General features: G+C 45.2%; 1 protein-coding gene across 2 annotated transcripts; it reads left to right on the forward strand.

Moving 5' to 3' along the window:
• Positions 1–2,923: 2,923 nt before the first annotated feature.
• On the forward strand, positions 2,924–19,603 carry osbpl11 (oxysterol binding protein-like 11). Of its 2 annotated transcripts, none has more exons than XM_015946731.3 (13): positions 2,924–3,269; positions 3,490–3,558; positions 3,635–3,810; positions 4,050–4,129; positions 4,524–4,712; positions 6,222–6,420; positions 7,171–7,319; positions 11,889–12,029; positions 15,590–16,052; positions 18,043–18,229; positions 18,306–18,488; positions 19,085–19,238; positions 19,320–19,603. In XM_015946731.3, the coding sequence occupies exons 1-13, from the start codon at positions 3,154–3,156 to the stop codon at positions 19,386–19,388; spliced, it is 2,175 nt and encodes a 724-aa protein (XP_015802217.1). In that variant the 5' UTR covers positions 2,924–3,153; the 3' UTR covers positions 19,389–19,603. The 2 variants fall into 2 exon arrangements, with proteins under 2 accessions (XP_015802217.1, XP_015802218.1); XM_015946732.3 differs by having other exon boundaries at positions 7,174–7,319.
• The last annotated feature ends 44 nt before the right edge of the window (positions 19,604–19,647 follow it).

A 19,647-nucleotide genomic window follows, 5' to 3' on the forward strand; every position in this document is an offset into this window, starting at 1 on the left:
CCACTTGAGGTAGGACCTCTCCCTCGACCCGGAGTTGGCAAGCCACCCTTTTCCGGTCGAGAACCATGGTCTCAGATTTGGAGGTGCTGATTCTCATCCCAGCCGCTTCACACTCGGCCGCAAACCTACCCAGCAAGAGCTGAAGGTCAGAGCTGGATGACGCTAGGAGGACCACATCATCTGCAAAAAGCAGAGACGAGATTCTCCTGCCACCAAACTCGACACACTCCACACCACGGCTGCACCTAGAAATTCTGTCCATAAAGGTAATGAACAGAACCGGTGACGAAGGGCAGCCCTGGCGGAGTCCAACCCTCACCGGGAACAGGTCCGACTTACTACCAGCTATGCAGACCAAACTCACGCTCCTCTGGTAAAGGGATTGAATGGCCCTTAACAGAAAGCCGCCCACCTCATTCTCCTGGAGTGTCCCCCACAGGGTGCCCTTGGGGACACGGTCATACTTTTTTTCTAAATCCACAAAACACATGTGGATTGGTTGGGCAAACTCCCATGCCCCCTCCATCACCCTTGCAAGGGTATAGAGCTGGTCCACAGTTCCACGGCCAGGACGAAAACCACATTGCTCCTCCTCAATCTGAGATTCAACTATCGATCGGACCCTCCTCTCCAGTACCTTGGAGTAGACTTTTGCAGTGAGGCTGAGGAGTGTAATCCCCCTATAGTTGGAACACACCCTCAGGTCACCCTTCTTAAAGATGAGGACCACCAACCCGGTCTGCCACTCCACAAGAAATGCCCCCGATGACCACGCAATGTTGCAGAGACGGGTCAACCACGACAGCCCTACAACATCCATAGCCTTGAGATACCCAGGACGAATCTCATCTGCCCCCGGGGCTCAGCCGCTGTGTAGTTGTTTGACTACCTCAGCAACTTCTGCCCCCGAGATTGGACAGTCCATCCCTAGGTCTCCCGGCTCTGGTTCCTCCTCGGAATGTGCGTAGGTAGGATTGAGGAGCTCCTCAAAGTATTCCTTCCACCATCCGACTATAGCCCCAGTTGACGTCAGCAGCTCCCCATTCCCACTGTAAACTGTGTGAGCGAGTTGCTGCCTTCCTCTCCTGAGATGCCGGACAGTTTGCCAGAACCTCTTTGGAGCCGATCGATAATCTTTCTCCATGGCATCACCAAACTCCTCCCACGCCCGAGATTTTGCCTCGGCAACTGCCACTGCTGCACCCCGCTTGGCTATCCGGTACCTGTCTGCTGCCTCCGGAGACCCACAGACCAGCCACACCCTGTAGGCCTCCTTCTTCAGCCTGACGGCTCCCCGAACCTCTGGCGTCCACCAGTGGGTACGGGGGTTGCCACCTCGACTGGCACCGGCCACCTTGCGACCACAGCGAGCAACAGCCGCCTCAACAATCGTAGAGTGGAACAAGGCCCACTCGGAGTCAATGTCCCCCACTGCTCTCGGGACGCGGTCAAAGCTCTGCCGGAGGTGGGAGTTGAAGACCGTCTTGACAGGTTCTTCTGCCAGGCGTTCCTAGCAGACCCTCACTATGCGTTTGGGTCTGCCAGGTCTACGCGGCATCTTCCCCTGCCATCTGGTCCATCTCACCACCAGGTGGTGATCAGTTGACAGCTCCGCTCCTTTCTTCACTCGGGTGTCCAAAACATACGACCGCAGGTCAGATGATACGACTACAAAGTCTATCATCGACCTGCGACCTAGGCTGCCCTGGTACCTAGTGTACCGATGGGCATCCTTATGTTCGAACATGGTGTTCGTTATAGCCAGACTGCGGCTTGCGCAGAAGTCCAATAATGAAACACCACTCGAGTTCAGATCAGGTGGGCTGTTCCTCCCAATCACACCCCTCCAGATCAAGCTGTCATTGCCCACGTGAGCATTGAAGTCCCCCAGCAGGACAATGGAGTCCCCTGATGGAGCACTATCTAGCACTCGTCCCAGGGACTCCAAAAAGGGTGGGTACTCTGAACTGATATTTTGCCCATAAGCACAAACAACAGTCAGGTCCCGTTCCCCGACCCAAAGGCGCAGGGAAGCTACCCTTTTATCCCCCGGGGTAAACCCCAACACACAGGCAGAGAGTCTTGGGGCTAACAAAAAGCCAACCCCAGCCCTCTGGCTCTCACCTGGAGCACTTCCAGCAAAGGAGCGTGTCCACCCCCTCTCAAGGACTTGGGTTCCAGAGCCAATGCTATGTGTCGAGGTGAGTCCGACTATATCTAGCCGGTACCGCTCGACCTCTGCCACAAGCTTCATGATGATCCAAGTCCCAAAAACCAGTTTCCTTGTCCGGGGATCGGACCGCCAAGGCTCCCGCCTTGTTCTGCCACCCGATCCACACTGCACCGGACCCTTCATGTTCCTCCTGCGGGTGGTGGGTCCACAGTTGGATGAGCCCATCTATCCGGTTTGGGTTGGGCCCGGCCGGGCCCCATGGGCAAAAGCCCGGCCACCAGGCGCTCGCTCACGCGCCCCAACCCCAGGCCTGGATCCAGGGTGGGACCCCGGTAACCCTCTGGACCGAGTACTCCGACTCTTTGAATTTACATCCATGAAAGTTCCTCTGAACCGTTCTTTGTCTCACCCTTCACCTATTTGTCATGGGAGACCCTACCAGGGGCACAACGTGCCCCAGACAACATAGCTCCTAGGATTAGGGCACTCAATCTCCTCCACCACGATAAGGTGACGGTTCAAGGAGAGGATAGCGGTTTTTTTTAAATAATAGTGATTATTAAAAAATCTGAACATTGAGAAAAGCCTGTTTACACAGTATAACTCCAACCTTACTAAAAGTGTGCCAAACTGTAAAATCTTCAGTTTTCCAAATGTTCTGCATTGCATTTTATTTTCTAAATCTACAGCGGAAATACACACTCGTAAGCAGTCACGTGACAGTGTTTCCTGCCAAAGCAGTAAATATCATCCTGGCTAAGCTAGCAGTTTACCAAGCTACACACCGTTCAAAGAAACTGGTGCATGTTTTCTCATCCGTGACCGGTTCAGTGTCATTAGAAAGCCGTGTGCTATGCTTCGTTGAGGGATGAACCGACAGTCCTGTCCGTTACCGTAAAAGGAGGCTCCACCGTTACATCAAATCTCGCCAAACGCGTTAACCCGGAGCGCTAAACCAGGAGGCTTCGCTGCTGGTGACTATGCAAGGGGAACCTGCGGCGGTAAGAATCGCAGAAAACGACAGCAAGCTGGATGTATTTCCCCAGAACCGAACCCCGAGTTCGGGGAGAGCGAGTGCCAAAAGTTGGCAGTACAGGTGGGTGTACGTGGAGGCTAGCTTACTGCTCTTTTGGAGTGTGTTGTGCTTTAAAGTGTAATTTAATCATGTCCAGCCTTTGAAGGTGTGTTTGTTTGGAGGTTTCTGCTACGTGAGGTTGGCCTTTGAACACAGCTGTTCTGAAGGAGTTCTCCTTCTGAGATTGGTGTGTTTACCTTTGTGTGCGCGCTCAGCCCAAACATTTCTCCTTCCAAACCAGTGATCACATGGAGAACATTGACGGGTACCTGATGAAATACACAAACCTGGTGACAGGCTGGCAGTACAGGTGAGTTTTTATTCTCTTGAATAAGTTCTGATTTAAAAATGGAAAGGACACCCCTGACATGTGACGCTTCTTCCAGGTTCTTCGTCCTGAACAATGAGGCTGGATTGCTGGAGTACTTTGTCAACGAGCAGTCGCGTCCCCAGAAGCCCCGTGGGATGCTCCCCCTGGCTGGTGCAGTCATCTCCCCAAGCGATGAAGACTCCCACACCTTCACGGTGAACGCCATCAGCGGCGAGCAGTACAAGCTCCGGGGTGAGGCTCGTTTATCCAGATATTATAAAGTATATCAGACCAGCTAGTTGCGCCACATTGATGCCCGCCTGGGCCTTCTGTCATCATCATCCATCTTGGTCTTCCAGTATTGATCTGGACGTTTTCCATTATCTGCTGCCGGTGAGGCAGGAGCACACAGGGATCGATGCTTAGAGGATCGTCTTGGAGTATCCATACTAATAAAGTCTCTCTTTGCTTTTCCTTTTGGGTTTTATTAGCCTGCGATGCCAAAGAGAGGCAGCACTGGGTCAGCCGGCTGCAGATCTGCACACAACACCACACAGAGGCCATGGGCAAGGTGAGGAACACCTTTCTCCTTTTTATTCTCACGTATCCACTCTTTAATATCTCTATCTTCCATCACTCTGCTGTGGGGGGGATGTGAGCTGCTCGGTTTTCAGTTTCCTGTTTTCCCTCCTGAGAACTTGAGCCGTGTTTTTGTACAAATATATCAGGTTTTACTCTGCGTATGTGCAGTGATCACTAGTATTGATCTGGAAATTGATCCGTGTACTTCTCACAATCTGCTTTAATCATCTGTAGATGCATGAGCATTAGTTACAAACACAATGGAGTTGTTTATTTGGGGCGTGAGAGCTAGATTTGGTAAATGTTTTGAATGTTAGAGCAGCTAACCCACACAATTGACAGGTTTTATTCAAACAGGTGATTGTTTGTCTACATTTTTCCAGAATAATCCCCCTCCCAGTTCCCGTAGCTACTCTGTGGCTTCCCAAGGCAGTGGGAGCTCCCCCATGTCGGCGCGGCGGCCTAGCCAAAACACCGCCTCTTTGTTTGGCTGGACGCAAACCAACAAGGGCTCATCGCTCTACTCCAGCAAGAGGTCCATGGTGCCGGACCACCTTGTGGACGCCCGAGAGGTCTGACTTTAAAACCTGTTTGAGGATTGCTTTTGAAAACTGAGGCAGTTGTGGTACAAAAAAAGATATGTGAAGGTTCCACTTTGCTTGTTAAAGCAAACTGGAGAAAAAACAAAAAAACATTTCCATTCTGGTCACTACCATATAATTTAAAGGTGCAACAAGTAAGAATTTATCAATGAAATAATCACAAAACAGACTAATGTCTCAGTCGTGCTCGAAGGAAGGTTATTTTGAAACAGATTTAATTCTCAGCTGGCTGGGAGGGTGTCGGTTTTTCTCCTTATTAAAAAGCTAAAGGAAGATGTGGTCTTTGTTAACAATCTGTGAACTCGTGAGGGTACCGAGACTGTGCTGGCATTTGTAATTCAACACCAGCCAGGAAAAAGCACCGGAGTCGTGGACAGAACGTTGGCAGGTAAACAGGAGTGACCCAGAAGCTATTTGTTGTAACCCTAAGAAGCCACGGCATCTTTAGCCCCTTCCACACTAGCGCCTGCTCCAGTCCGCCCCAGCCTGGCCAGGTTGATCACACACATTAGGAATGGGGACGTGACCGATACTTACCACACCCTGTAAGAATAAACATATTAATAAAGCAGGGATGTTTGACAGTCCGGAGTATACAGCTGCATGTTAACAATGCAAAAAGACACAAGGAGTTAAAGGTAATTTCCAAACAACCTGGAATCCATCATTCTGCAAAGTACAATTATTCATAAGTAGAAATAACTGATGGGAGGAGCAGATGTTTAGCAATTTCACCCTGAGGTCAAAGGTCAAAGACTCTACAGGGATCGGCTAGCCGGTTAAAGTTAGACGATTAGAAAAAAGTTTGAACAAGTCTGGCTTGTTTGCAGGGAACAAAAACATGACCTCATGACTAAAATATTTAAAGTTGCATCAAAGGGAACTACAGAACCTCTAGAGCAAATGACCAAATAGAGTCGTTTACCCATAATGCACTGCTCTTGCTCGGAACAAACACGTCACACCAGCTGTCCACACAACGGTTTGAGCTCTCCTGTAATGTCTTAACATGAGTCCATCAGTCTGACGGCTGAAGCTTGGAACCAAACTGGGCCAGGAAGCGGGACTGTGATCCCAAACACAGCAGCCAATCAGGAGTCAGGGTGCTGCAAGGATCCAGGAAAATTCCAGACTGATCCAAACTCTTACAGGAGCTGAATGTCAGTAAGAAGGAGGAGGGTGGATGTGAAAATCCAGTCAGCCACTCGACTAAATGTTGTTTCAATTGTGAACATGACCTATTCAACATCTAGATGATTTAGCTGACTCTAGATCTGCTTAAATGCTGCGTAGTCTGCTAGAGGGCAGTGTTGTCCTAATATCACTTCAGCTGTGTGAGGGGATTTAGTGGATTTCATTAGTTTCTGCTGATAAATAAAAAAAAAGATGCACAATAGATTCAGACCTTTAGTCTGGACTGCTGCCCCGCACTTTAAAGACTTTAATAAATGCAGTGGTGATCGTGTAATCCTCCACCAGATGATGAGCCAGGCCCAGGGCCAACACAAAGACCTGATCCAGAGCATCGAGGGGCTGCCGGCGGCCCCCGGCCTCTCCCCGCTGGATCAGGATCTGCTGATGCTTAAAGCCACATCCATGGCCACCATGAGCTGCCTGAACGAGTGCCTGCACATCCTGCACCTGCAGCAGATGGCCCGACAGAGGAGCTCCTTGGGAGGTTGGTGTCTGCTCCACCTTTGCCTTCAGTCTGAACCTGAATCTTTGTGTTCCTCTTGCTGTCGCACCAGATAATCCAGCTGGCGATTGCTGGACAGTGGAATTATTGTGCATTATTGATAGGAAACTGTACCTATTCTTGCTGCCTGTGTCAAAGGTAATTAGATCTCAGATGGTTAAATATTCACCTGAAACTCTTAGAGGGCCAAGCGTGGCTCTAATTCAGCGTCGGAGTGATGAAGCTACTGTACACTAAAGTTCACACGCGTCACTTCCACTCATGGCGTCTTAGTTTCTTTTGGATCATTTGAAAAGTAGAAAGGTGTCCCTCTCTCTCTTTTTTTTTTATTCTTGGCGGATCTTGCTACTCGATGCATATTTCATCAGGGCAGACCTGTGGCAGCGTCCAATCAGATTTAGGCATCCCATGACGCAGGAGTTGAATTTGATTAGATTCCCCCTCCTATGAAAGCAGAAAAAACTCTCTGAGAGGATTCAGCCAATCAGAGGAGGGGGATGCTTCCTGTGGGCGGGGTCGGAGTATCTTGATACCTGTCCAACCAGGAGGAGTTGGGTTGCACCCTTTTGGTTTAGAGCAGCTGCTTGAGAGCCATCCGTGTGATCAGCAGCTTTGCAGGTCGACGGTGTAGCTGCGTTTGGTTTGTGCTGCTGTGAGTCGGGAGGGGGGAGGGGGGAGGGGGGATCAGGACCATGAGTACCTCTGACCCCGAGAACTCCCCTTCATCCTCAGCAGCACCCACCATAGAGTGGCTGGAGCCCAAACTGCCCGACATCCTGAAGAACGGCAGCAGCTCCCTGGGCAGCTTCACGACGGAGGAGGGGCAGCTGGAGGGGGGCCGCCTGGAGCTCAGCTCCCCCGAGTCCTGCAATTTCTCTGGGGTAAGACAATAAAACACGACTAGTAGGGTTAGACCGATATTTCGGGCCGATGTTTACAGTTTTATTTTTTTATACATCGGCATCCGCCGGCATTTGTCCTTGGTAGAGCAGATTTAAAGTCAGGCACATCCTGGGCAGCCTGAAGCTGTTGCACAATTACATTTAAATGTATTTTTATGTTCACTAATAACATATGCATAATAAATATTCTAAATGTACTTTATTTAGATGTCTGACTTTAACACTGAACAGTGTACAAAGTTAAGATTTAGCAGTTAGTTAAATTCAGAGTTCATAAACTGATTCAGCTTCAGAAATTTTGAGCACCAACTGATGTTACTAGCGACTATTTAGCATGAAAATAAGGTGAAAAATATCCAGATATGGGCTCATAAAAGTCTGCAGTAAATGTTGGCTGACAATGTCTCTCCTATCGGTATTGACAATAAGAAAACTAGGGCTGCACTAGGGTTGTCACGGTGTGGAAATTTAACCTCACGGTTATTGTGACCAAAATTATCACGGTTTTCGGTATTATCGTGGTATTTTTTTTTAAACGTGTTACATTTTCAGACAACTAAATAAACCCTGGATATCAGGAAAACATTGTCCTCGGTTTGTGTCTAAATTTTGCCTAAAATGTGTTATTTTGTAATTATGTTGTTTATTTGTTTACATTTTTCCCCCTTAGTCTTTAAAATACCAATATTTGCCCATAACTTCTTACTTTTTGTCTGTTTGATGTCATTTTAAAAATATTAGCTCAGATGATACTCAGTACTCAAGTAGCCTTCCAATCAGATATTTTTTTTTACCCTTACTTGAGTAATAAACCCTATATCAGGAAAATATTGTCCTCGGGTTGTGTCCTTCCAGTGAGCTTTGCAGATGTGGGAAAATGTCATCAGGCAGTAATCGTTGTTAAATTCATAATTATTCTCGGAGAGAGACCAACTCTTATCTGCCCCTGGGAGCCCCGTAATGCATAGCGTCATTTCAACATGGGGGTGTCCGCGACACGGTTTATATGCAGGTTGCGGCGCTGCGGCTGCTTTATATAGCGACTCGTTGGCTTTCTCCCTCAACCCAAATCCTCGGATCACGCATTTTAGCTGAAACGCTAACGTTAGCTTGCCTTGCGTTGACTGTAGAGTTGTGGGTGATGGTCACGCAGATGTGTCATGAGATTTGAAGCGTTGCTGCCTTTCACAGACACTTTTTCTGCACGTGCTGCAAACAGAATAGCCGTCTTCTATCAACTGTCCCTCGGCGTTCTTCAAATATCCAAAAATTGCCCGTACTTCCCACTTGGTCTTCTTTGAGGGATAAAAAATTTCCTCCTGAGCGCTGCCGTCTCCTCCTTACGCCATTATTTCAGCTTTAGCTTCAAGAAAGTTTTGGTTGTAAACAACAAAGTGCGCATGTGCTGCTGGCAACTTCAGCAGATGATACGGTGGCTGGTAAGGGTCACCGCGCCTACACCGCAGCCACGGTAATCCACCGAGATAATATATTTTTTTAAAAACAAGACGGTTATTATTATTGTCAACTTTTTTACCGGGGTTTACCGCTACACCCGTTACTGTGACAACCCTAGGTTGCACAATGTTTCGTAAATATATCGTTATCGCGATATCAGCATGCACAATATGCATATCGCAAAGAACAGATAAATATCACAACGAATGGTCAGCTGAAATGTTTGCTACACATAACGCGTTCTGTCATTCAAACGAAAGCATTCCATTCCATGCTGTGGTTATTTTTAAAACACAGAGCAGTTTTGTTTACCTGTTTTCCCGCTATGTTTCGTTTGCGGCTGCAAACTTCCTCAGGCTAACGCTGATGGTGGCGTCACTTCCTTCTCCGTTTATCGGCGGGCAGCAGAGGACGTTGTCGCCCTCTGCTGCCCGCTCTCCCCTCTCCGACGATGCAGTCCCATGCGCGGTCCAACGTGTAAACTCCATCGTCCCTGTTCATGGTCCCACATCCACGTCTCCTTATCTCGATAGCTTCTTTTAACCATCTTTTGTATTTTTGTTGTTCAGTGTTTATGATCCTTGTGTTGTCCCAGTCCATTATATGGTTTTCTCTTATGCAGTGATCTGTTACGGCTGTTTTTTTTATTGTGCATTCTGCTTCTTCTTTTGCTGCTCTTGTGTGTTTTCGATTTGCCTCTTTCTCGCACTCCTTTCTATGTTCTATTGTTCGTGTGTTGCGTTGGCGTCCGGGTTCTCCTATGTATGTTTTATTGCAGAGTTTGCATGGGATTTCGTAAACGACTCCACATTTAAGTCCAGCTGATATTTTATCTTTTGGGTGTACTAGTCTGTTTCTAACTGTTGTGTATGGTTTTGTTGTTGTGTTTATTTTGTGTTTTTTCATTGTTGCTCTTATTTTTTCTGTTATACCTTTTATGTATGGTAAGGTTATCACTGGTTTTGGTTCTTGTCTTTCTGGGTTTCTGGTTCTTTGCTTTGGTTGTTCTTTTCTTTCTATTGTTGTTTGTTGTTTTCCTTTGTTTATTGCCCATGTCAGGTATCCGCAGGTCTTTAAAGCATGTTGTATGTGTTTGTCCTCTTGTTTATGGTCTCTTTATTCTGTTATTATGTTTGCTCGGTGATATAATGTTCTATTACTGACATTTTGTGTATGGTAGGGTGTTCTGATGTCCATAATAGATATTGGTCTGTGTGTGTTGGCTTCCTATACGTGTTTCTGTTTAGGGTCCCGTCGGTCTGCCTGGTTATTTTCATGTCCATAAATGCTATACTGCCTTCTGTTTCTGTCTCATATGTGAACTTTATGCTGCCTGTGTCATCAATGTTTTTCAAGTGTTGTTTTAGTGTTTCGGTTTGTCCTTCTGGTATGATTTCCAGTATGTCATCTACGTAGCGTTTCCATAGTTTTATTTTGCAGTTTGGGGGGGCAGTAGCTATGGCTTTTTGCTCTAGGTCTTCCATGAAAAACTCGCACAGGGTGGCTGATAACGGGTTACCCATGGCGAAGCCTTCCAGTTGTTTGTATATTGTGTTGTTGTATGTGAAGTATGACAACACAATAAAGGCAAGTCGAAAACACACAAGAGCAGCAAAAGAAGAAGCAGGCATGGGACTGCATCGTCGGACAGAGGAGAGCGGGCAGCAGAGGACGTTGTCGCCCTCTGCTGCCCGCCGATAAATGGAGAAGGAAGTGACGCCACCATCAGCGTCAGCCTAAGGAAGTTTGCAGCCGCAAATGAAACATAGCGGGAAAACAGATAAACAAAACTGCTCTGTGTTTTGAAAAAGAACTACAGCATGGAATTAGAGATACGACACATCAAGAACACACCTAAGATGTTCAAAGAAAGCATTACATTTTTTTAACACATCAAATAGAGCTCTTCACCCATTTGGCCAATTGGGTGGGTTCCCATAGTTTAGAGTCCCACCCCTAAGGCGGGCGGCACTTCATTTTGATGGTTAGCAAACACCTGAGTTAGCTTAGTTCTGCTCTTTCTGCTGATTCTGCTTTTCCCGGGATCCACTGATTGCCTTTTTTTCTCCTTTCCACACATCTTTTGCTTTTCTAATTTTTATGACTTTTTTTATTTCTTTGTTTTTGATTATTTTAGTTCCTGAGTTAAGTTTTTATTTATCGCAAGTAATATCGTCATTGCAATATTAATCATTATCGAATGTCGCAGGTTTTCCTAATATTGTGCAGCCCTAAGGAAAACCAACCCCTGACGGCTTGCACCAAAATCTCAGCTAGTGATTGGAATCGGCCAATAATTAACCCGATCAGCTGATCTGAAACTCCAATATTTCATTTTGTACCAAGTAGCTATAGAAAAAAAACTTTCTTCCATGTCCCCAAACTCTAGCCTGTCCTGCCAGATTCGCCTTCTGTCTGTTCTACACAGAAGTCGAGTCTGGATACTCAGAGGCAGAGAGCACCATGAGGGGCGGGACTAGCCAGCTCAAAAATAACCAGTCAGAATAAAGGCGGACAAGACGACTATCGTGCGACGCTGTGGCTTTTTAGCTGTAGCCAACGATGACATCTGTCTTTAGAAGAAAGGCTTTTAGCGCTTCTACTTGTCCAACATGTCCAAATAATTTAGAACAGGAGAAAGAGCTGCAGCCAACTCCGCTTCAGACGCCGTCTTTGTTGTTTATGAGAAACTGGGCGTCACGGTGTGTGGCGAACGCTGCTTGGCACCGATTGGCTCGGTTAGAATTCTCAGGGCGTGGGGTTATTTGAATGGAAGCGTTCCCAGGCCCTTTGCTTCCCATAAGGAAACACTGGCATGGCTGGCCAGGCTACCCAACCTCACCATGGCTAAGAGCTAGCTTGTGCTAGCAATCACAGAGAATTCATGCCATGCTAATGTTTGATTCCAGAGTTGTACAAATTAACTGGGAAAATGCATCTTTTTAGTTATAAGTCGAGAAGATAAATGAAATTTTAGAGTACTGAAAATCGGAATCGGCTCTAAAAACCAGGATTGGTGCTTCTCTAAATGAGACTTTACCATTTCTCATCTTTTCATCTTTTACTAACGGTCCCCATGTCTCCTGACAGGAGCAGGAGTACATCGATCCAGAAGATGAGTTGGAGGACTCATGTACAGACAAAGAAGAAGACCTGGGTGCTGTGGAGGAGGAGCGAAGCGTCATCCTACACCTGCTGTCTCAGCTGAAGCTGGGCATGGACCTCACACGAGTAGGTTCATTTCCATCCTCTTCAAAAAAACATTATAGCAACGTTTTTTATTCTTATGCAACTCAAGGTAAGTAGTTTGTTTCCAAACTAATGACCATAATTTCCAAATTAGATTGATTTGGGAAAAAAAATGATCTGCGTTCAAAATTTTCAAACAACAATTCATCCTGAGATAGAGATGTTCAAACTGAATAAAAATTGCTTAGTTTTAATTTCAATAAGTCCCTCAACATCAATAATATTTGTTTCTTTTACGAAAAAAGCACAGGCAAGGACTCGACACCAAGTGCCACTGTTAGCTAGGGATGCACCAATACCACTTTTTTCCAAACCGATACGATACCGATACTTGTTTCTGGGTGCTCGCCGATGCCGATTACCAATACCGATACTTCTACCACACAAAAAAAAAGCATGATTTGGAATACAGATTTTATTTTCTTCTCTGCTTTAAATAGGAAAAGACTGTGAGGTAGATAAAAAGTAAAATATATGAATGGAAATCATCACAAAACTAAAATATTAGGTGAACAGAAATGACAAGTTACAGTGAAGCCATTTTCAAGCAACTGCATTGGTATCGGTTCCTGGTATCGGTTAACTTTCACCGATACTGGAATTAGTATTGGTATCGACACCGATACCAGTATCGGTATCGGTGCATCCCTACTGTTAGCAAGCCTGCTAACACAGAGCTAACGTGTCTCTTCAGGAGAGCTAAAATATCTGCAGCTTGGTGGTGTTTAAACCGGACAGCAGAGGCAGAACTACAGACACTTAGAATGTGTGCATACCGAGCGTCCGTCAAGTTTGAAAGGACAGCTCCATGGTTCGCCACCTTCAAACAAGCTACTTTTGCTGTCGGCTTTTCCCTTCGGGCATCAACAAAGCAAATCACCGGTCTTTATTAATCCCCAGTTTACCTCTAACAGTCACGGCTCACTGTGAAGTCAGACACAAAACGTGGAGCCAGCCAACAGAGAAAGTTACGCTAATAAACAAAAAGAAATTGCCAACAGACTGCAAAACATCAGGGTTTCTAGTTCTGCTACAACACCGGAGCTGTGCGCTGGAGCTACAGGTGTTCTGCAGAGAAAAGTTACCCTGCCTGCCTAAGGCTCCGTCTGCCTGCTCTGTCGTGTGAACATGCATTTCTCTATACAGCTGCATATTTTGGGAGTAAACAACTTGAAATAAGAGCATCATTGCTGCTTTAAAGTTTATTCACAATAGAAACAAGTTTTTTAATCAGTGTACTTCCTAAAAAAATGAAAGTGAAACTTAAAGGACAATTTAGATGTGTTTTCTTCTTATTTTAATACTTTCCTGATTTGTGTTCACCCTTTTTCTCTTATTTTAATGCTTTGCCAAAAAAATGTTATTTATTTTTTATTATTTTAATGCTTTTCTGAAAAGTGTCGGATCGTGAGTTGGTATTCAAATCAAATCAAAGATACTTTATTACTCCCAGAGGGAAATTAGAGTTTCAGTACATACAATTCAGAGATCAGACGAACATAGGCATAGACACATGACAAGAATTGGTGACTGTGGTCATTCGCAACCCTGAGTCGCGCTACCTTAATAGAGATGAGAGGTTTACATGAGGATTGGTTCAGGTGGAGGGAAAAAAAGGCACTTCAAAGTTACCCTCCCTCCAGGAGGGCAGCTTTGCTCTGCAAAAAAAAAAAAAAAACAACACCTCAGACAGAATTGCAACAGATTTCAGACAACACAACATAAGTGTACACTAGGAGGGGTGGTAGGTTGGGACTATCCCCACTTCAGTTCCTGCAACCACGATGAAGCAGCGCATGTCACCTCAGTGTGGATAGGGGGGAGCATTTAGGGTTGGACGGTTGCAGTGACCCTGGATGCTTCTGCAGGCTTCCCGCTGTCCCGCCCAGGCTGGGAAAGGAGGCAGAGTTGAGTTGCCTTAGCGACGGCACATTCCGGCATATTGGCAGATAGTCAAAATCAAATGACTCGGAATCGGATCGGGAGCAACAAAACGTGTTTTTTAGAGAAGTCCAAGAAACAGCTGAGATAAACGCGCATCTCCAGTGTTCACTTTCACATTTCTATTAAAGGGACAGTAACATTAGGCCACAACCGCTTTTACAATAGCCCCTTATGGATCATTAGATTGTTTAGAGATATTTTCAGATGTTTACAAAGCTTCTGGGCAATAAGTCAAAAATGTATAGTTATAATGTCTGACTCTTATCGAGATAATTTTCCCCATGTCAATTAATTTGATAATCAAAACAAATGAAAAGAAGTGTGTTGGTGTGCAACCTTAACCATTAAGCCGTAACACCTCTTCACATAAAAATGTGACTCAACTTAATGACAGCCCCATCTAGTGGACAACTTTTGTTTCTGCGCATACCTGTAGTTATCGTCCATTTATTGTTATCAAGGTGAAATCCTCAGTTTATCGCGATTTTGATTTTAGATCATATCGCCCAACCCTACTTCAAATACATCCTCCACAGAGAAAGAGAGCGAAGGAAAAATACATTTTTGATGTTTAAAAACCAGATGTGGGCTTGTAAGTTAATTCTTTGTAATGTGTTGAATTGTTTCAAATTGCATCATGAATTGTATCGAACTGAAAATTGTTGTCAAATCAGGACTAAATCGTCAGCAGGGACTAATCGAACTGTTTCTGCAGAGGGTTTCACCGAATGGTTAATGTATCGAGATGAGAGTAGAATCAGCCTCAGTGGTGGAGATTCACATCCCTGGTACACACGTCCAAGTACTCATGCGGTGGTTCCTGAACTTTATAGCTTCAGACCAACAAATTAACACTTGCAATGTGTGAATGTGTGTGTGAATGGGTGAGTGACTGACTGTGTTGCGAAGCGCCTGGGGGAGTTGCAGAACCTCAAGCAGGCACTATACAAATTCAGGCCATTTAAAAATTAAAATAGTCATGTTTTTGGCAACAAAATCTGCTCCACGTGATGGTTTTAAAATAAAGAAAAAAAATATATATATATTTTTTAGAAGTTTGAAAATGAAAATTAAATTGTCTTTTAGCGAAACTGAAACATAACTGTGGCTTATCGTCTCAAATGACCTTAATTCTCAGCATATCTTGCCTGGGAGTTAAATTCTATCCTATTACAGCGGTGTTATATTGTTTTTGCTAAAGCTTGTCCAGTATTGTGGCTTGTTGGCATAGCTGTAGCATTTTGTTCTGGTGAAACTCCTTCCTGAAAGACAGAAACCTATCCAGAAGCTCCAATAAGTGTCCAAATTTAGATCCAGGGATGAATTTCTACGTGTGGTGTTGAGTTAAATCAGTGTTCAGAGTTATTTTCTGGACTGTTTGCCAAGAGAGGGATCATTTGGTTACAAACTGTAATAAGCACGTGTTGCTCTGTAACCACAGATCCAGAACACCTTGGACGAACATTCAATCCTCCTCTCAGATTTCTGATTTCTCACCATTATCTGTGTCTCACTGACCTCGGGGTCGCCGAGGTGAAGCGATACAGGGCTGCAGAAAAAGTGGCAAATAAAGATGAGTGTGACTGTTGTTCTTCCAGGTGGTCCTCCCCACTTTCATCCTGGAGAAGCGCTCTTTGCTGGAGATGTACGCAGACTTTATGTCCCACCCAGACCTCTTTGTTGCAATTGCCGATGGCAGCAGCCCTGAAGACCGCATGGTCCGGTTCGTAGAGTATTACCTCACATCCTTCCATGAAGGCCGCAAAGGCGCCATCGCCAAGAAGCCATACAACCCCATCATTGGTGAGACGTTCCACTGCTCTTGGAGGGTTCCCAGGAGACCAGACCCCTCCAAGGAACCATTGCAGGAGAGTCCAGAAGTTGTCGCCCCCATTCAGGAGCCATTACACCTCCGTTTTGTGGCTGAGCAGGTATCCCATCATCCACCTGTGTCTGGCTTCTACGCCGAGTGCCAGGAGAAGCAGATTTGTGTGAACACACATGTCTGGACCAAGAGCAAGTTCATGGGGATGTCTATCGGAGTGTCCATGATTGGAGAGGGTGAGTGAACCAGGTCTTCACACAAAACCTGACTCAGGTCATGGTGAGCTTCAGTTCAGGGAAACGGGGAGCTCTTTTGTTAGATTGCTGAAGGAATTTAATCTCAGATTTTTGGAGGCCTTCTAACCTGAGAAATACTTTTGAATGACGTGGAACGCGCAGAACGTTTTGCATCCATGCATCTCTCATGGGGGGTGGGGTTAATGTCATCGCTGTAGCGCAGCGCCATGCCTGAGCATATGTAGGGGAAACACAGCGGGCACGGAACACTAACCTCTTCTGCCAGAACTGGAAACCCACATTGCCAGAGGAAACGAGATGGCGCTAAACACCAGTCACTGTTTTCTAGGTCCAAACGTCTTTAGTTGTCCGTGACTTCAAATGGTGTTTTTCATTTTGGGACTCGGGTAGTTTGTCCTAAAGTTGTAGCAGCCAGATGTTTTTCCTTCTCTGATATTACTGAGCGGAGAACATCACACCGGTGGTGTTCTGTTGCTAAATACGTGTGCGTAATGAATGGAGGACCCAGGGAAATGCGGTGGTTTGGGCAGACCGACAACCAGATGGTCCAATAGTTGTTTTCGGTCTGAAATTTGTTATTGGTGGAGGTTTTTAGCCAAATGTGAGAGAATTGCTTCATTATTTTAATCTCCACAATATATTTATAGCTATAATATGTTAGAATGTTGGTAAGAAGCATGAAAACACTGTTTGGTAACACTTGGCAATAAGGGTCCCTTTATTAACATCACTTAATGCATTAATAATCAAAGGGTGTCTATATTAACGTGCCTGGTCTTGTTCAATCAATCAAACTTTATTTATAAATTAATTTTCATGCAAAGCAAGCAACACAAGTGCTTAACAGATTAAAATGACCCATTTAGCCCACATTCCCTGCCTTTCCCACACTTAAAACAATTATGACAGTTTCACCCCCCAATCCACAAACCATTCCCAGGCACACAGACACACACACTCGTACGCATAACGCATTAAAAGACCACAGTAAACACTAGGCTGAGCTCCGATTGGACAGTCAATGAAAGACATATATTTTACCAAATGTTAAATATTAATTGTGCTTTAGGATAGGACAAGGTGCCAGGAGTGTATCTGCATAGTAATATATTACATATTATGGTAAAGTAGTTGTTAATACTGTATTTAATAGTTTATTAAGGCGTATTAGTGCGCTAACGTTATTAAAGGGAACCTTATTGTAAAGTGTTACCAAATTAGTGATGGGATTTATGGCACTTTCATGGGAACCGTTCATTAGTCGGTCGTTAACCTCAAAGAGCCGTTAGTTGGGGTTGGTTAGGGTTCCTCCTACGTCGTCACAACGGTGGGTGGGGTTTGAGCGGGTGCGCTTGACCGACTCCCGGGGAGGTTTGTTACCGGAAGACAAGACAAGATGAACGGCTCTCTACAGGGACTCGGCTCCCATCGTTCACTTTGAAAACTCGTTCAAAAGATTCTATTCGTTTGTGAACGTCACATCACTATACCAAATGTTTTAAGCTAATTTGTTTTCCAAATTTGCTAGAACAGCTTTAAGTATAGAATTTAGTAGAAAAAATTTTAAATTTACACCTTTTAGTATCAAGTCTGGTTGTGTGCTGCTAATTTTAGCTCTAAAAGAGAAGTCAATTTGGGCACGTCGGAGATTTACAGAATTTTGTGCAGTTCTCCAAAATTTCGGAGATTGAGCCTTTTTTTTTTTTTTTTTTTTTTTTACAAAAGACGAATCTAGGTATATTTATTGCTCCTGCTAAAGTACATTTTAAGTCAGTATCTAGATTTCCTAAAGCACTTAGACCAGCTAATTTATATTTAACAGTGTCTGTAAGTAATTGATGAGCTTTTAAGGGAGACCTGTGGAAAGAGCGAGGATCGAGTTCACGGGTTCTCTTACCAGAGCGGATTAGAAAGGTATTTGGCATTTAAAGAAAATCTTTTTAGTGTTTGTTTTCCTCCCACCCCCCAGGTTGTCTGCATCTGCTGGAGCATGACGAGGAGTACACCTTCACACTGCCCTGTGCCTACGCCCGCTCCATCCTCACTGTTCCCTGGGTGGAGCTGGGCGGAAAAGTCAACATCAGCTGCAACAAGTCGGGCTACTCGGCCGTCATCACGTTCCAGACTAAACCCTTTTATGGAGGGAAGCTACATAAGTACGCATCTGCTGTGGTACAAGTTCATTTACTCCAAATCCAGTGTTAATTCCCTCTTCCTGTGTTTGATAATCAGGGTAACGGCGGAGGTGAAGCACAACGCCACCAATGCGGTGGTGTGTCGTGTGCAGGGCGAGTGGAACGGAGTGTTGGAGTTCAGCTACACCAGTGGGGAGACGAGGGTGGTGGACGTCACCAAGCTACCCGTAACGAGGAAATGCGTTCGGCCGATCGAGAAGCAGACTCCCACTGAATCCAGGTCAGATCGCGCCTCAGAATTAATGTTTGTGGTGTCGCCGGATGATACACAACAAGCCTTAAAAGTGCCGTTCAAAAGCTGTAAACTCACATCACTCCCCTTGTTGCCCTCTGACTGGAAATTACATGCAAATGCAGCATTTTACTTCATTATTAATACGGTGAGCGCTTAAACACTAGCATCAACAGCTATTCTTCCAAGTGCAACCAGTATACGTCGTCACCCCCAGAGTGCATTGCATGCGGAAAACATGGCGTCCTACGTGTCAAATATGTACTAAATATTATAGATTTATAAATAAACAGCAATACTTTGTGTGTTTCTAACATAGTTTGGTACAACAGAAAACTTGTGGCTTATTAGGACACACACGTCCTCATAGCTGGAGTTCCTTTTTAAATAGGATTTTCAAAATAAAAGCTTCCATGTAGATACTCTGTGGTTTCTAGCATGAATTGGCACTTATTAATGGTGTGTTCAAAAATTGAAAAAAAAAATTATGTTCCTTGGGAAATAAATCTGAGTTGTAAATTTAGATTAGCTTTTAGAAGCACCCTGTAAACTTATTTTATGTGGCTCTGCCCGTTTGGATACAGACGCCTGTGGCAGCACGTGACAGAAGCCTTACGAGTGAAAGACATCGAAAAGGCCACGGAGCACAAGAGGATCCTGGAGGAGAGGCAACGGACGGAGGAGAGGCACCGCATGGAGACAGAAACACCATGGAGGACCAAATATTTTGACCGAGAGGCAAGAAACACAAAAATTCTTAAAACACTCAGATTCATAAGATAATTAAACACTGACTCCAGTTTCTCCTCCGCCCTGCAGGGCGATGGTTGGATTTACCGTAAACCACTTTGGAAAGACTCTTCATTCAAGTCCTCTACAGTCTTCTAATGAACCGAGGAGCGTCTGTGTGCACATGTGCATGCAGATCACAGCATGGCCTGCAGAGGGGGAGAGAGAGAGAGAGAAGTGTTGATGATTCTCACAGACAGAATAAAGGTTTTGTACTGCTGATCTGTGTTTTTTACAAGGTGCGATATCGATGAAAGCATATTGCTGTACAGGTACTCCCAGCCTTAAGACAGTCGAATGATGAATGATGACTCCGCCTGCTATGGTTCCTTTTTCTCATTTTCTTTTTGTGCCCCCC

This window comes from Nothobranchius furzeri, chromosome 2, assembly GCF_043380555.1.
Source record: "Nothobranchius furzeri strain GRZ-AD chromosome 2, NfurGRZ-RIMD1, whole genome shotgun sequence".
Taxonomy (NCBI): domain Eukaryota; kingdom Metazoa; phylum Chordata; class Actinopteri; order Cyprinodontiformes; family Nothobranchiidae; genus Nothobranchius; species Nothobranchius furzeri.